This window comes from Meleagris gallopavo, chromosome 22 (assembly GCF_905368555.1).
Source record: "Meleagris gallopavo chromosome 22, MGAL_WU_HG_1.1, whole genome shotgun sequence".
Lineage (NCBI taxonomy): Eukaryota > Metazoa > Chordata > Aves > Galliformes > Phasianidae > Meleagris > Meleagris gallopavo.
Window position 1 is genome coordinate 5,433,360 of NC_139425.1, and position 16,136 is coordinate 5,449,495.

General features: G+C 45.1%; 1 protein-coding gene across 1 annotated transcript in view; it reads left to right on the forward strand.

Moving 5' to 3' along the window:
* The window catches only part of RIMS4 (regulating synaptic membrane exocytosis 4), a 50,777-nt gene that overhangs the window by 13,208 nt on the left and 21,433 nt on the right, over positions 1 to 16,136 (forward strand). The window contains exon 2 of the mRNA XM_085241499.1: positions 15,499 to 15,640. Within this exon, the coding sequence (XP_085097625.1) occupies positions 15,499 to 15,640 (142 nt within the window). The remainder of the gene's footprint in view (positions 1 to 15,498; positions 15,641 to 16,136) is intronic.

A 16,136-nucleotide genomic window follows, 5' to 3' on the forward strand; every position in this document is an offset into this window, starting at 1 on the left:
GCAGCAGCAGCTCTTGGTTGGATGTGTAAGCCAGCAAGTGATGAAACCACCTCTGGCTCAGTGTGTCTGTGTTGTAGCAGCCTATGACAGTGAAGGAGTGTAATTAGCAAGACACATAGAATGGGATTAAAAAAAAGATGTGAAAATAAGCAGAAAGATTTGAAAAGGATTAGGAGAGTAAATGACAAACCAGTAGTTAAATGGTGCATGATTAATGACTGTAGAAGTAAAAAGGTTGACTAAATATTGTGACTCTGTAATGGCTGCCCCGAAGTAATAGGCAATATTGTGTTCAGGAGACTCCACAAATGGATCCGTATCGACGTGCTGACTTTGGGGTTAGACCCAGTTCATGTCTTAGAGATGGGTGCTTCCAAACTGCCTGGAATCACATTTGTTAACTGGTGGCTTTAGGGGCTTAAGGGAAGTACATCTGTACTGGAATTGTTTTCGTAGTGCTGCTTTGTGTATGCAAAAACAGCCTGGAAAGATGCATCTTCCATAGTGGTGCAACAGGAAGTATTGAGGGGTAACTGGGGAATCAGGGATAGCTGTGACTCTGTCTTATAGCAGATGTGACAAAGTCTGTGATATACTGCCTGATCTGGGGCTGGAATTTGCCTCTGGTTTCTTGTCATTGTTTCTTAATTCTGATTTTCAAAGCAGTGCTGAGCTCTGCTTTGCATTTAGCAAATACGCTGTTGAGGACATGGAATAGAATGTGGACGTTCTCTTTTCTATAGTGCCTGTCTTTCTCCTGTCTCTGCTGTGTCCTTTAAGACACAGAAGAGCAGATCTGAGAATGACTGTTGTATTGTTTTGTGCTTTAAAGGTCAAGATTGGTATCAAATCAGTGCAAGCCAATGGAAACTCAAAGTGCCATCCTGTCATACTGAGATGCTTGACCAAAGATTTGCAGCTGACCTAATTTTTTCGTTAGGAGCACTGAAGTTAGGGAAACTCTGAGTGCAGCTGAGGGAGCTGAGCACACAGCCTTGGCCATTATGAAAAAAATCGCTGTTAATATTCCTTAAGCTTTCATTCGTGGTGTGTCAGAGGCTGGGCTGTGAGGTGAAAATGGTCTGCAGCCACTGTAAGTAATTAGTGCTCAATGTCATCTGCAGTGACTTTGTCTGTCAGTTGTGTCATCACAGTGTATATGAGGAATCTGTTAATCTTCAAAGATAACCATCTATATAACATTTGTCAGCATGGAATGTGTTCTGTCCTTTGGGACGGGTGACTGCCTGAGAAATGTTTGTCACACACCTGCTTTATAATTGGGATCTTTGAATATAGTTCTGTGTTTGTTACACACAGATGTGGGGGGGAAATTAAGGATGGCTTGTTTAAAATGCTTTCCATAAGAAAACCTTTCCATTGTAAGACAGCCGTCCACACAGGATGCTTTTGCTTGTGGCAGGAAGGATTTAAGGCGTTCAGTTCTCTCCTGGAGGCATATGCCTGTGCTGCGTTGCAATGGGAGTTGATGGGAATAGCTAGCCATGAAAGAAGAATAGATCCCAAGGACTACATTTGTGAGAAATCTCAGCAGGCTCTTGTGCAGGGCTGGGTGTATAAATTGAGTTCAGACGCAGTAAATAGGTTGCTGTCATCTACCCGTCATCCGCCTCTTTACTTCAGTGGAGTGAAGATGAGAAACAGTTACATGAGAGTATCCAAAGTGAGTACAGAGGGATAAAACTAGACATGTTTTAAGGAAGAGATGAGGTGCAGCATTTTCTTTTCCAGTTTTCACTGGACTGTCAGCCTAAGCACGTCAGTAGCTTAGGAGTCCCAAGGAGCACCAGACTCTGTGGTCAGCAGCTCCCAGCTTCTGCACTTTGGTTTTGTCTTTGAGCATTAAATTGCTGTAAGTTCAATAATTTATCTCCTTCCAACTGCTTTATTGTCATTTTGATTTAGTAATGGATTGGCTTGGACAGCGGTGTCAGTGCAGAGTGAATGCTAGGGGTATGTTGAGCACAGACTGCAGGTGAGAGCGCATCTCGTGTGAGCAGCACTCCATTTCCGTGGGGCTGCTCCCAGAGGGACAGCATGGTTGGGAGATACAGAAACAAGAGCTCCTAAACTCTGCCTCTTATCACTTGGAATGTTTTCTCAACACTCATCCTCTGTCACAGTCTTCTTGTCAAAGTTCTAATTGTTCTTCTTTTTTTTTTCTTTTTTTCTCCTGAAGTAAATTTTGCTACTTAAATAATGTTTGTAGAGCGGTGCACCAAAACTGCCATGGGTTACTGTTCTCACTGGCATTATTAGAGCAGGAGGAAGGCTGCCAGAAGATATTGATTACTTGGTAAAAATAACTTCAAACTTCTTTGGTCTTCATTCCTCCCTCCTTTTTTTTTTTATCTTTGCTTCTTGCATTTCTGTAAATGGATTTGTTTGCCAAAATTTCTGAGCAAAATGTTGACCACTGCTGGTGCTGATTGGCAGCCTTATGTTTGGGTGACATCAGAAGAGGTTTTGCACTGCTCTGGAAAGTCTTTCTAGGATTTACATCCACTTGGATCGTGGATCAGTTTTATGACCAATGCATCCAAGTAGCCAGGTAGGAGTAGGAAATATCAAAAGTAGTATCAAAAAGAAGTATCAGAAATGAGGATGGGATGTCTCTGGAGTTTGGGGAACTCTCTTGCTCACAGAAGCTTGTCTGTGCTTCTTAAAGCTGACATTTAGATTTGGTTAGTGGAGTTATTGATAGCCTAGTACAAGCAGTGTACTTGCAATGTGTGGTGGGTGATATTGAGGGTGTTGGTGCTGGCTGGTGGGAAGGGCTTGCTGCCTTTGTGTTTTCTAGTTCATCTCACAGCAGTGGCTTATTTCCCTTATGCCTCCCTGTGAAGAACAAAATGTCACACTTCAGGTTCATTAGGCAGCTGTGCAAAGTGGGGGAGCTTCTGGAGTGGAAAGTTGTTTTAAATAACAGTAAAATGCAAGGGAGAAAGCCACATATCTGTAGTAGAAAATGAAAGACAAATATTGTGTAATGTTCAAAGGGCAGTTGTGTTTGGTAAAAGAAAAATTCTAAGGACAAGGGATACAACAGAAGGACATTTGAAGAAAGAATGTGGTTGCGGGTATCAAAAAGATGTGACAATTGTTTATGGATCCATAGAACTACATTTAGCAGACTTCCAAATCAAATATGGTCTTAGAGCTGACTCTGGTTGCAGTGGTTGGCAGAGCAAGAGCAAAATACAGTGCTTTTCTGTAAGTAGGCCAAGGACAAGGCGTGTACCAAACATCCACACATTGTGACCTAACGATTGCTTCGGCTGCAAGGCAAATCCAGGGGTGGTGGAGATTGCAAAGTGCTTTCTGTGCATGTATCAGACTTGCAAATGGGTTCTTTGCTTATCACAAATCTCCTTGGCGTTCATTTTCTGCTATTATTCCAACCACTGAACTTCTTCGAGTATTTAGGTAAATGGGGAGTTTTTAAGCAGTTGTTAATGACTGCATGCAATGAGTCATCCAGCAGCCTAAGAAGCGGCCTGTCACAGAGCGAAGGCATGTCTTGTCACAGCCATCCATTAGCACTCAGAGGGCCCAGGCTGGTTCAGCATGCCAGCCTGCTGCTAACAGGGCACCTCCTGGGCGTGCTGAGCAGCATCGCTCCTCAGGACTCAAACAAATTCTGGCTGCTCTGCTTTGAAGACTTGGGACAATTCATGAACGTGACGGCAAGAACCAGCAGCAGGTGTTACAAATGCATTCCTCTGAGCTCAGATTGACTTGGTAAGTAAGATGGATTGATACTGATACTGAGAAGTGGCAAAGTGATTTCTTTTGTTACTGAAATGTTGTAACCCACTAGTAACTTAGAGTTGGAACTGTGGCATGTGGGACAGTCGGGACCCAACAGTACAATTTTAACATTTGTCAGCGGAGCTGTTTGTATGCAATTTCCTGTTGGAGGAGCTCCTTGATCATAGGGTCTGAGTGAGTTCTGTGTGGGCATTGGCAGCTGCATGCGGGAACATGTGGACTTGGACAGAAGCATCTGAGGGAGAAGTTGGGTGCTCCGTGGGATGGGGAGGTCCTGTTGTATTGAGCACGGATGGAGCAGGGAGGCCTCACTGGACGTGCACAGAACCATGTGTGAGCTGCAGGGAAGGGCAGTGTGGAAGCAACTTTAGTAATGTTGAGTCTGTTGCAGCCTGAGCGCTGTGACCTGACAGCTCGGTGGTGTGGCTGAATGGAAGGAGGCCCATCTCACCTCATTAGCGTTCTTCCGAATTGTTGGGATGAGAAGTTCTTGGCTGTGGGTTGCCACAGAGCCACGGTGGGGCAGACCCTAATTTTAGCACATTATGCTGGTTTTAATGACACTAATAGAAAGTCAATTTATAGGCAAGAACAAATTGCCTTTTTATGTGGGGAGGAGGATAATTCCTCCCCTGTGTTACATTATTAAATTTGTAATCTTCATTTCTAATGCTTTTCAAAAGAGATTATTAACAGAATCTACAATACAGATTTTAAATTTATGAGCTGCGTTTTTCCCCAAACTCCTCAAATTGTATAATTTATCTTTAAAGGTGAACTTCAGCAAGGCTTTTTTTAACTTAATGAATTAGAATCCCTTACTTGCTAGCTATCTCTGGACAAGCTTAAAGGCTCCAAAGATACTTCAATTTTTAAACAAAAGTAATGGATATCTATTTCCATCTTTGCTGAGTGGTAAGTTCCGAGTTCAGCCTTCTTCCCTAGCGACAAAAGGCACTGGAGGAAGAAAAGTGGCACATTTCTACGCACTGCTTGGTGGAGAGAAGGCTGCTGTGATGCTCCTTTTTTGTCACCAAGGAAATGGAGCCCTGAGTGTGTGGCTCTGCAGGAGGATGAGGGAGGACACATTTCGCTCCTGGGTTTGCTTTGTGCTGTTTAATCATGATTAGGGACTGTAAACATGTTGGGACCTGGTTTCTCTGAAGCTCATTGTTAGTGGTGTGTGAGGTGCTCTTATGTCCTCCTCTGGCCCAGCCAGTGCCCATGTCAAGAAATCCCAAGGCCTTTTACATCAACCCAGTCTTTAAGTGTGAGAATATAAATGGAAAAGTTAAATGCAGATCTGTGAAGCAAGTTGTGCAGACACAGGTGCTTCATAAGCAAGGTTAATATGCAGTGTTCTCTTCTGAGAAGGTGTTGCTTGCATGCCTTAATAAGTTGCCATGTTACAACCTTTCTACTCTCTAAATAAGGACACACATTGCTCTGTAACACGTGCTTGATCTTCCTGTTAGAGTTGTCTGCAAAACTGTCACTGGCTTTATCACCCGTGTTACCTCTTTTGTATTTCTCCGTTCTCATTTCTGCTCCCGAGGTCAAGAGAGAGGAATCAGCAAGGTCCTCTGCAGCACTTTGTTCATCTCTGCTCCTTTTACAAAATAGACTTGGCACAAGTTGTGGGCTTTTGGTGAACTTGCTGCTGCGTTATGTGTCATTGGGTAATTCACCAGGGATTTTTATTTTGTGTGCTCCTCCTGTGCATGCAGAAGACAGATGTGGGAGGCAGCTATGTGTCTGCCATGTTTGTCTGTGGGAGAGTTTCAGTGGGATGCAAGTCAGTGTACATCTCTCTAAGTTCAGGGTGAGAAAGATTTTGCCTGACTATTTTTTTTTTTTTACTCATATGATGTTTGTTAGGAGCCTGCTAATGAGATGTCAGCGTCCCAGTTCTTTGTGATTGGTGGCTGACTGGTCACCATTTGAAGATGCCTGTCAAAGCAGTGTGATTGACAGGGCCGCTGACCTGGTGCTGTCACCTGGGGCTTTGTCTGCTTTGATAGAAGTAACCATGAGTTGCTTATGTTGCAGCAGGAGTTTCCACTGTGATGGCTGGTCTTGTCCTGCTCCCAGGCCTGGGAAGCCTGACGCCCCTCCCCCAGCTGCCCAGAGATGCCTGCAGCCGGTAGTCATGGCCATGGTGGGCAGAGCTGGGGCCTTGTGCTGTGTTGAGGTAATCCCTAGTGGGGTGCGTGGCAGCTGCCTGGCACAGCAGGCACTGATGGTTGTGGACCTGCCAAGGATGATCTTACTGGAGTCAAAGCAGTGTGTAGAATTAGAAAGGAAAAATGTGTTGGCCTTCTCACTTCTCTCAGCGTTCTCTGCAGATATTATGTGAAAGCACCTTTGCTGAAGTCTGATGCACGTGGCAGTGTCAGCTGATGCAACTGAAATGAGAAGCTGAATGCTTGGGGTTGTCTGTCCCTTCTGGAAACCAGATCATCTTCTCCCTCTCTCTGCTTCCACGGTGGATCAAATAATTGCTTCCAAATGGACACAAGTTATTAGACAGTGTGTATAATTAAAGTCAACTCCTTGTGAATTTGATCATTCATTTCCGTAAGGAAAATATGAAGTAATTACAGCCCAAGCTGAACACAAATCAGATGCTATTCTAAGTGCGATTCTGCACCATGATTCCAGTTTCTGAATGACTTTAGGGTTCTGTGGCATCGTGCCCACTGAAGAAATGTGGCTATGCTCTTAATTGCTTGTAATAAACAAACAAAAGATTGCATGACTCATTGTGTCAAGACCACTGCTCACTGTGTTCATTCACACATGGGTTTGGCAAAGTGGCTTGCTCTTAGAAGAGCTTCAGTGGGACAGAAGAGAAGGAAAAAATCTTGTTAAGACATCTGGGCTTGTCAGTTCTCTTTCCTCTGAATTTAGTCTGTACCAACGCTAAACTTTATGTGCCCTGAGGACTCAGGAAGGGCAGAACAGTGTCTTGCAGAGCTTCCTGGTGTAGCGAAGCGTGGGCAGGGCAGCTCTTTCATCTCATGCCATCCTTCTCTTATAGTGACACTTTCTAGCTAGTGTGTGTGTGTGTGTGTGTGTGTGTGTGTGTGTGAAGTCACCTCATTTTTATGATCCTCTTCTAAATTGAGAGTTTTTCTGCTGCTCAGGCTCATTCATATTTCAGACTCTGGACTTAAGCAACGTCCTCATAAGGAGTTATTAATAGTTTAAGATGGATGGCAGAATTGGGACAGTGCTCTGGTTCAACGCTCTTGTAATTAAGGAGAAATCCCAACCTGGCCTTTATAACTTGGTTGGGCTGCTGGAGGACTTCCAAGGACAGGGACACGGATCTCTGCCTCTGGCCCTCCTTCTGAAATAACAGCAGGAAAGCTCCGGCATGACCCTGGCAGACAAACTATAGCCACTCACCCCTTGGCCTTTCCTATTTTTTCCATGCCCAAATGCCATAGCTTGCAAAGTTTTAGGTTTTGAACTTAAAAAGCATCACCTTAAAACACTCAGAAGAAAATGTCAGGTGCAGTATACCAATTTAATAGGGAATAAGTATTGCCATGCAGTGGTTAAATAATTTGTATTATTTATTGTTACCTGTTGCCTGTGACTGTGCCATACATACCTGTTCTCCAAGCCCAACAGCTCAACATTCCTGGTCTCAGAGTGCACTTGGATAGCTGACCCCAGGGGGTGAGTGAGTGTCAAAGAGGGATGATTAAACTCTGGGTGACTCTTAGACCACAAAAATGCAAGAAGTGGAAAGAATGGATCCCCTCACTGCTGTGCAGTGATTGTACATGTAGTTTATTGCATTATAAATACCATAGTAAGGATGTTTTAACCAATCAGTCTTTGCTTGAACGCTTAAGGAGGAGAAGGTGTAGAAAGGCTGGGGACGTGTCTGGGAGCTGCAGTGTCAGCAGCCCTGTGCTTCTCTGTCCCTGGAGAGCCGGCCTGCAGGCAGGGAATTGCTGGTGTCTCGTTGGTGGGCTGTTGAGGAATTGTTACAGCAGCGAATGTTCCGTGTGCATATGGACTCTTCATTTAATCAGACTCTTTCCTGCAAAGCATGGCAGGCTGGGGGAAGAGAAGGCAGCGTGTTCTATTTTCTTACGAAAGTGAAGAACCAGCCATCAGACAAAGCTATTTGGATTCTCCAGTTGCAAACAAAAGAGAGACCTATGGAAAGAATTCTGAGGAGTCAGGTCTTGCTGCAAGCAGTTCCCATGAAATACTCTGGAAGAAATGATCAGTTTTCATAGTCTTATGATATTCTAACTTTTTTTAGTGGTAAAAAACATAAGACTTTACCATAGTCAAAAATCTCCTTAAAAGCCATTGGCAAATGGGATATATACGTTTCCCTTCTGGTTTCTTAGCTTTGTCTCTTCTGTCAGTGAAGGAGAAAATCTCACATTTTCCTGCCTACGTGCAATTTGTTGAATTTTATAGAATTCTTTCATTAGAAATCTCTAAATAAGAATTTTGGCCATTTAATTCTTTTTTACGCAGATGAATTTTCCAAAAAGGTCAAATCATTAAAAATAGCATCGTGGAAACTGTTAGTTTTTAACCTCAAATGGAGCAGAATGAGTGTATCTCATTTTTCTAGTCTAAAATTTGCAGATGGATCTCAGGAAGATAAGATGTAAACCAGTGGTTTGGTGATGCTCCACTCGATCTGCAGCTGAGGATAGCATCTTGCTGGGGGGGGAGGTCTGCACATAAAGACGTCAGAAGACCTGCAGACCTCCTGTGCCTTGCTCAGCCTCACAGTGTTGGCTGGGGAAGTTTTCCTCTGTGCGCCCCAGGCTCAGTGGGTGAGGAATGGATGGAGCCTCAAGGCTGTTGCCAGGTGCCTGCTACCTTCTACTGCCTGCTTGATAAAGATGACCTGATTTTTGGTTGTCTTGCTGATCAGGAGGAAGCGGAAGGAGTATGGGTTGTGGGGAGAGTTGGTTTTACTGGTAGTAATCTTGGGAGGGTGCAGTCAGTGCCTGTTGGGTTGGGGAAGAAAAGATGGGGCAGATACTGGGATGGGAGAAGGAAGAGTGTCCTCTTCCAGCCACGTGGATGTACTCAATCTACACAGATTAAGAATTAATGTGTTAAAATATATTTTGTGCCCCATGGAAGATTTTCTGTTTCATTTGGAAAGAAGGGTGTAACTCTGATAGCAGCTGAAAGTAGGGCAAGGGGAATGAAGCTAGCAACCTGATTAGTGCCCCTGTTTATCCCCAGCCATTTTCTGTCATTTCTGGTGGATTACTCAGGCTGTGATGATAGTCTGGCATGTTCTGGAGCACAGTACAAACTGCCTCTCTTTAGGTGCTCATAATTCACACTCCATTAGGATGTCGACGTTGGGAATACTTGGCAGGATGTTAGAGCTTGCCAGGCATGATGAGATTGAGTTCATCTCGTTAAGCTGCCGACAGTCCAGCACTTATATCTTTCTTCCTCAGCAGTAGGAGAGCAGCCTGGCTTGCTCTGAACACACACCCATGTACAGGGCCTGCAGTGCACACCCAACAGGTGCAGCCACTCTGCTGCTGGGATGCACAGATGTTGGATGTTTGTGCTCGGCTGGGAGAGGATTTTTTCTTTTTGTTCTGAACAGTGCAGTTCTTTTATTAGTCTCAGAGCTGATTGTGGTCAGTGGTTCAGCAGAACCTCATAGTGTGTGAAGGTTCCCCCATCCCTGAGTCTTTTGCTTTATGCTCAGAGATGTGCCAAGGGGCAGCAGCTGGATTTGGGACCCTTCTTCCTGATCTCAGCAGGCGATGACTTCCAGATAAGTGCATGGTGGCTTTCCTTTTTCAGCCCCAGACTGACTTGCATTATCTCGGAGGCAAACCTCCATGAAGAAGAAAGAACTTTCTCTTAGCTTTTGACCATAAGAGTGAAGCTAGTGGCAGTGGAAGATGGAATAGCTTGCAGGGCTGTGTTTGAGCCATGGATGCAGCAGGTACACTGCTTCTCATTTTTCCTCTCATCTCTGCAGAACTCTGCTGCTCATCCCTTCTTGTATACAGTCCACAGCAGGCTCCCAAGGGTGCATCACCTCTATCGCATGGGTTTTTCTCCGTGCCTGTGCTGGGGCTGTCAGTTCTCAATGCTGTGTAAGTGTTGCTTTGAACCCAGACCTTACTTTGGAGCAGAGCAGATAATTCATTTGCTGGGGGACCCAGGTGTGAAGACAAAGAACTGAGTGCTCTCAGGTCAATATCCTGCTGCATGCAGGGATGCAGATCAATGCATGCTGCTTGGTGTGGGTAGGAACATGAATAGAAATGCGTCCTCTTTGCTCAGGCTCAGACTGGTCCTGCTGGGAAAGGATGGGCTATTATTTTGTCCGGAGCTTTGCAATAGGAGCAAATGCAACCTGCAAGCCAGCACCCAGCTGATTTTCCTTCCTGATTTTTTTTTCCCCCCCTTCACTCCAAGTTTGGGAAGGTAAAAAGCTGACCAGGCTGTTCTGATGGATGTCTAAGGTGTATTGGGTGGCCTCACTGGTGCTGTGGGTCATGTGCTTTGGCACCAGTGTGTTCTGTGCATGGAAGCAGCTGGTTAATTTAGGAGCAAAGCTGATGGAGTTGAAATTCAGTCAATTCCTAATTTAAGGGTTAAATCAATAGCAATTAATTCTAAAGTGTGGGAGGGCCGTTAGCACATACATCATGCTTTTTGCGTTGGTAGCATTCAACAAACAGAGGAGAAAATGAAAAACAAACTGGAAAGAGAAGGAAGATACCAAGCACCTGAGTGGGGAGGAAGGAAGCAGTGGGGAGGTGATGAGAGGTGACGTAAGGAGAGTGGAAGGGGCACACTGTCCCTCAAATGTCAGCTCAGTAACCAGCTACTGTGGTGTAATCCTGGGTGATAGCACTAATTATGTAATCGTGACCTTGGAATGAGCTATTGCAGAACTTGTGTAGATTTTCAAGACTTGATGTTCTCCAAGCACTGAGATCAGTCTGCTGCAGAGAGAAAAGGCTTTAATGAGTTGTGTTGGGTGATAGGGAAGAGAGGATGAGAGGTGGTCACTGTTTCCTTGGGGGACAGACAGACAGGGACTGTTTTATTGTATTTCCCACCTCCAAGATGAAGGCATATACAGTTCGAGGTGGTGGTCAGCTGTATTGCAGGAGCTCCGTCTTCCTTGAGATGCCTCAGTGCAGTTGGCAAGCGAAAATGTATTTAAGGAAGAAGATGCTACAAAGGATGCTATGCTCTGTGGTCACCTCTCCATCCATCACTAGTCCATGTAGAAGAAACTGGTGGTCTGATGTCACTCCTAGACAGAACTAGGAGAATCGTGATAATAAGGTTTAATTAATAAAGAACACAATGATGGAAATATAATTAATGTAAATCAAGTAAGATTGAAGAAAAATGGTTTTTTTTCCCCTTGTGATGGTAGAAGCAGGTATCTGGGTAAATGTGATGCATATGTAAGGGTTATGTCCTAGAACAACATGACCCTAAAAATGTGAAAGTGATAAATAGACCACAGATGTTCTTTGGTGCTCAGAAAGCACTTGGCAAGGAAAATCCTCTAAGACAGGAGGCATGTTAAAGATCTGCTGCTGTTCAGCACTTTCATTTGGTTTGGAGCAAACATTTATATAAACCTTATTAAATTCACAGGTGATGTGCATGTTACCAAGAGGAGTAGTACTGAGAGTAGGAGAGTTGTATAGAGCCATATAGACAGTTTACTGAGTTGTCTCTTTTAAAATAAATGTGTTTTTTTGTTTGTTACGTATTTCTTAATGTTATGTTCTCCAGGGTTGTAGCAGCAGGGCAGGCACATAGAGCACAGCATCCAGGTGAGGAGTGCTGCCCTGCCAGGAGCTTACTGTGGTCTGGAGAGATGCTAACAGCAGCAGTCAAGATGAGAGCACCGGCTGAATTTTACCTCTGTTCATTTTTTTGTGTGATCAAATGCAGTCTCCAGTTCTGTGCGCTTGTTCTCTGAAGGGTGTTTAAAAGCTGGGAAGGTCATTAAAATGATTCAAGGGCAGGAGGGAAAAAATGCCAGCGCATGAGAAACATAAAGAGCTCGGTCTGTTTAACTTGTCAAAAAAGATTGAGAGATGACTTGATTATGCTGCAGAAGAGCCTTTCTAGTGAGAACACAAAGCAGCCCTTGTGGTGGGGAAGGGCATTAAAAAGCTGATGGCTGAGAGCTGGAGCCAGGCAAACTTCAGTCGCATCTTTAAATATCAAGCAGTAAAATAAGCTCTGCAGGCAAGCGGCAGATACTGCGTCTCTCTATCTTCCAGTCTGGAGTGGATACCTTTATAGAAGATACTCTTTAGATAAACATAAATTGTTTGGCTGAGCAGAACATGAAATAGTGAAATGGAAGCACCTGCCAGCACAGCCAGCTTGGCAAAGGGTCTGCTGGTCCCTTCTGGCTCTTGGCATCCCCGCGGTGCTGGGTGCCGTCAGCCTGGTGATTTGGGCAGAACATTTCTCCTTCCCAAGGTCATTCTGTACCCAGATCTGCTCTTCAGCTGCCTGCTGCCCTGTGCACCTGCCCTGCTGCAGAACCCTCAGTGTTCACTGTTTAATTGGAAAAAGTGCAGGGAATAAATCTAGAGGTGCTGCAGAAAATCACAGTACCATTCTTGTAACAATTAAGGCGAATGGTTTTGCCAGGCAGCACTCCGGGGTTTTGTCATCTACCTGTGTGATCAGCAAAGCACAGGGCTTCAGCTGAGAGAGGAGGCACAGCTCTGCCTCTCTGCATTGGCCAGGGCAGGTGACCATTGCCTCCGAAACATTTTCAGCCTGCAGACAAGCAGGGCACGAACCAGCTTTAATTCTGCAACGACTCTTTCCTGGTGTTTCTGATCCTGCTCTTCTCTCCTGACTGAGGGAGGTGAAATAACATGTTGTGGTTGTGTTCTGACCGTAGGCAGAGTTTGACTGAAGGGTTTAAGCAGGTTAAGAGCCTGTGCCCCATTTCTGGTGCTCGTTGCACACCCTGAGCCTGTCTCAGGATTGGTTTGGGCTGTGGTGGTTTGGAGCTTGGTTTTTTGGCATATCAGCCAAAAAGTTCAGCCCCTTCTGTTTGAGAGACATTGCTGACAAAAAGACTGAAGGAGAACAAGGCTGGGGAACCTTTCTGCAGAGTGACTGGAGGCAGTTTGTTAGCTGCAGCAGTTGGTGTATCTGTGCCTGGGGAGGAGGGATGGTGGAAGGCTCTTTCTCTCTGATAGCAGCTCATCCTTTGCGTGTGACCCATTCCTGGCTTCTTTTCCAGGGTTTCTCCATTATCGTTATCTGTTTTTATTCTTTTAAATACCTGTGTGGCATAGCTGTGAACGTGATTGGGAACACTGGTAAGTGTCCACCTGTAGGAAGCCAGGAAGAGCAAGTGAGAGCAGCTCAGAATTACCTCTTTCCCTCCTCTTATTCCCCTGCCCTAAGCTGAGCAGGGTGGCAGAGGCTGATGGCAGTGCCCCAGCCCCCAGCTTTGAGTCAGCACGGGTGATGGAAAGCAGCAAACACACCTTGGCTTGCCGTCATGCCATGCTCTGCCCCACACCACTGTCTTGGTGTCAAATTTGGACATATGGTCTGCTAAGCATGCGTGCTTAATTAGTTTGGAGAAATAATCTAGAGATCTTTTTTTAAGCAGATTTTTTTTTTAAGCAGTGTTCTGTAGCTGGGCAAGTGAACATTTTTCCGTTGTTTAATTTCAGCATATGTATCAGTTAGTTGTTTTGGATCTCCTTGCCTAGCAAGGCTCTCATATCTGCTAACCTAGCAGGTGCAGAAAGATGTGTGCAGAGCACCTGTGTAGGGGGGGGTGGGAAGTGACAGACATGCATGGCAGAAAGGCTGTTTGTGGAGGTCAGTGTGAGGAACGACAGGGAGCATCAGGTCAGGCTGTGGGGTGCTCTCTGAAGAGAACCTAGAAACCCCACTGGGGGACCAAAGCAAACTGTACAGGCTTGTAGAAGGAGCATCAAAGGGAGCATTTCTGCAGCAGCTGGGGAAATATGCAAGGCTGCTTAGGCTTTGCTTTTGCTGATGCCTGTATTAATGTTCTCGCCTGAAGGTTTGGAGTTTGAAAGCTCTTTAAAGAATATCTGTTTTACGTTTGTGTGACTTCCTGATTTATACAATACGCTTCATGCATTGCTGTAGGCAGACAAACAATACAAACTGTAGTTAATGTTAACACAAAACATACATATTCTGTCAGCCCAAGGGGACATGCATACCCATGCAGCACCATATGTGGGGATGGCAGCTGGTACAGAGCCCTGGGGCCAATGTGCTCACCCAGCTGGAAACCTCGGGATACAGGAAGAAGAGGGACTTTATAGCTGAGTTTATTTAAAAAAAAAAAAAAAAAATTCTCTTTGTATTTCAGTGCAGGTAAAATTGGAGAAGTAGGATTAGAAGTTTTTTGGTATCTTACTTATTTTTATGAAAACGTCTGCTAGACTGAGACCTAAAGAAAAATGCTTTTAGATCAAGCAGCTTGCTACACAAGCAAGTGTTCTGCATCTTTTAGAGAGGTTCTTACAGATATCCTTGTGTCTCTCTAAAGTAGCTGGGAATGATTTATTCTTTTAAATATTTGGGGATCTTGAGTTCTCCAGGCTCAGTAGCCTCATCATTTCTTTTGCAAGGGGTGCTGAGAAGCTGGTGGGTTTCTGAGAGCACTGTGACTTAGCAATGTTGCATTCCCTCCTCAGCGCCGTCAGCCTGCTGCAGTGATAGCAAAAAGTAAGATTAGAGAAACTGTGTTGGTGGGTTGGAGGTTTGTTGTGTGAATCCTGGTTAGCAGATGGACACTTTTGAATGGACTTAGATATTCTGCTTTGTTCGGAAGACTTGGAGCTGATGTGGTGCAGGATGAGTCCTGTATGTGGGATGAGGTTGGAGCTTTCTAGCACCAGCTAAGGCAATTAATAGTAATGATATTCATTACATGTTCATTATATAACGTGGTTTGTTCTATGAAACAGACTGCTAGAGAAGAAGGATGAAAATAGCAGCTGTTAATTTCAGAGGGCTGAGCCTCTGAAGGCTGCACCCAGGAGGGAAGAGAACCTCCTTAATTCCCTGTGCTCTGACCCAGGCAGTGTGCAGTGGGAATGGTGCTCTCTGGGGTTTCCCTGCTGATGCCATCCCAAGTGCCAACATGGGGGAATGTTTTGGCTGTGCCCCTGTTGTCCATCTGGGATGGCTCCTGCCTTCAGTACCACTGCTACTGCCTGGCCTTCTCCTTCCCTGCTGACATGGAGCAGTGGTCTCTGCTCTCCTCGCAGGTACTTGCTGTGGGGTTTAGGAGGTGTGTCGAGGCTTGGTCACGCTGCACACCTCGGGCTGCCTGTGGGTGTTATTGCTTGTCCTCATGAGTTGGGTAGCTCTGTGCATAGAGCCATCTTGCGTGCCTGTATGCACCTGGACTCAATGCATAATTAATTGGTACAAATTCTTGAGGTAGGTAGGGCGTTAGGTATATTTTGAGTATCTGCTGGGCACTGGCTTGCTGGATGTTGGGCTTAGTTCCAGAGATGGCTGGGAGCAGTTGACGAGGCTGAGTAACAGAACACAGTGTGAGAGCAAAGTGCTGCCAGGCTGATGTTCTGAAGGCCGCCTCTGCTTCTCCTTCACTCTGTTACAGCAAAGGGCTCTGAGCACAATGGCTAACTGCCCCTTCTCATCTTTTGTTTCTAGATGGGGATGGTCGGAGACTCAAAGGAGCCATCCAAAGGAGCACAGAAACAGGGCTGGCTGTGGAAATGCCCAGCCGGACCGTGCGCCAGGCCAGCCACGAGTCCATTGAGGACAGCATGAACAGCTATGGATCGGAGGGAAAGTAAGTCACTGAAAGTGGGCTGGATGATTGCTTGTGAGGTGCTCTGCTCTTATACCTGTTAGTTTTCCTCCAGCGTGATAGATGTGTGTGTCTGACTTGTTTATGCTGCAGGTGTACTGCCCATCCAATTAGAGCAGAGCAAATTGCTCCCTCTTCTTGCATAGCTGGCACATACTCCAACTGTTTATATACTTTTTAAAAGTGTCCTCGTTATTCTGGGCTGAAGCTGATACCCATTACTTTTAACGGCTCTGCCTTTAGAAGAATAATTCAGGGTGAATAACTGAGGCTCATTAACGGTAATGAATTATAAGCCAGTAGTCTTCAACATTGCTTGGTAGCTCTCTGTCTCCCCTACTGCAGAATACCTTTTTGATTTGGGAAACAAAAGTGTGCTGAGGTGATGAAAATGATGCAAGTGACAAAACGGTGACTCTGATATTAAAGTTAAAAAAAACATATTTACAAGTTCTTGTTAACAAACTTTTCTGTTGGA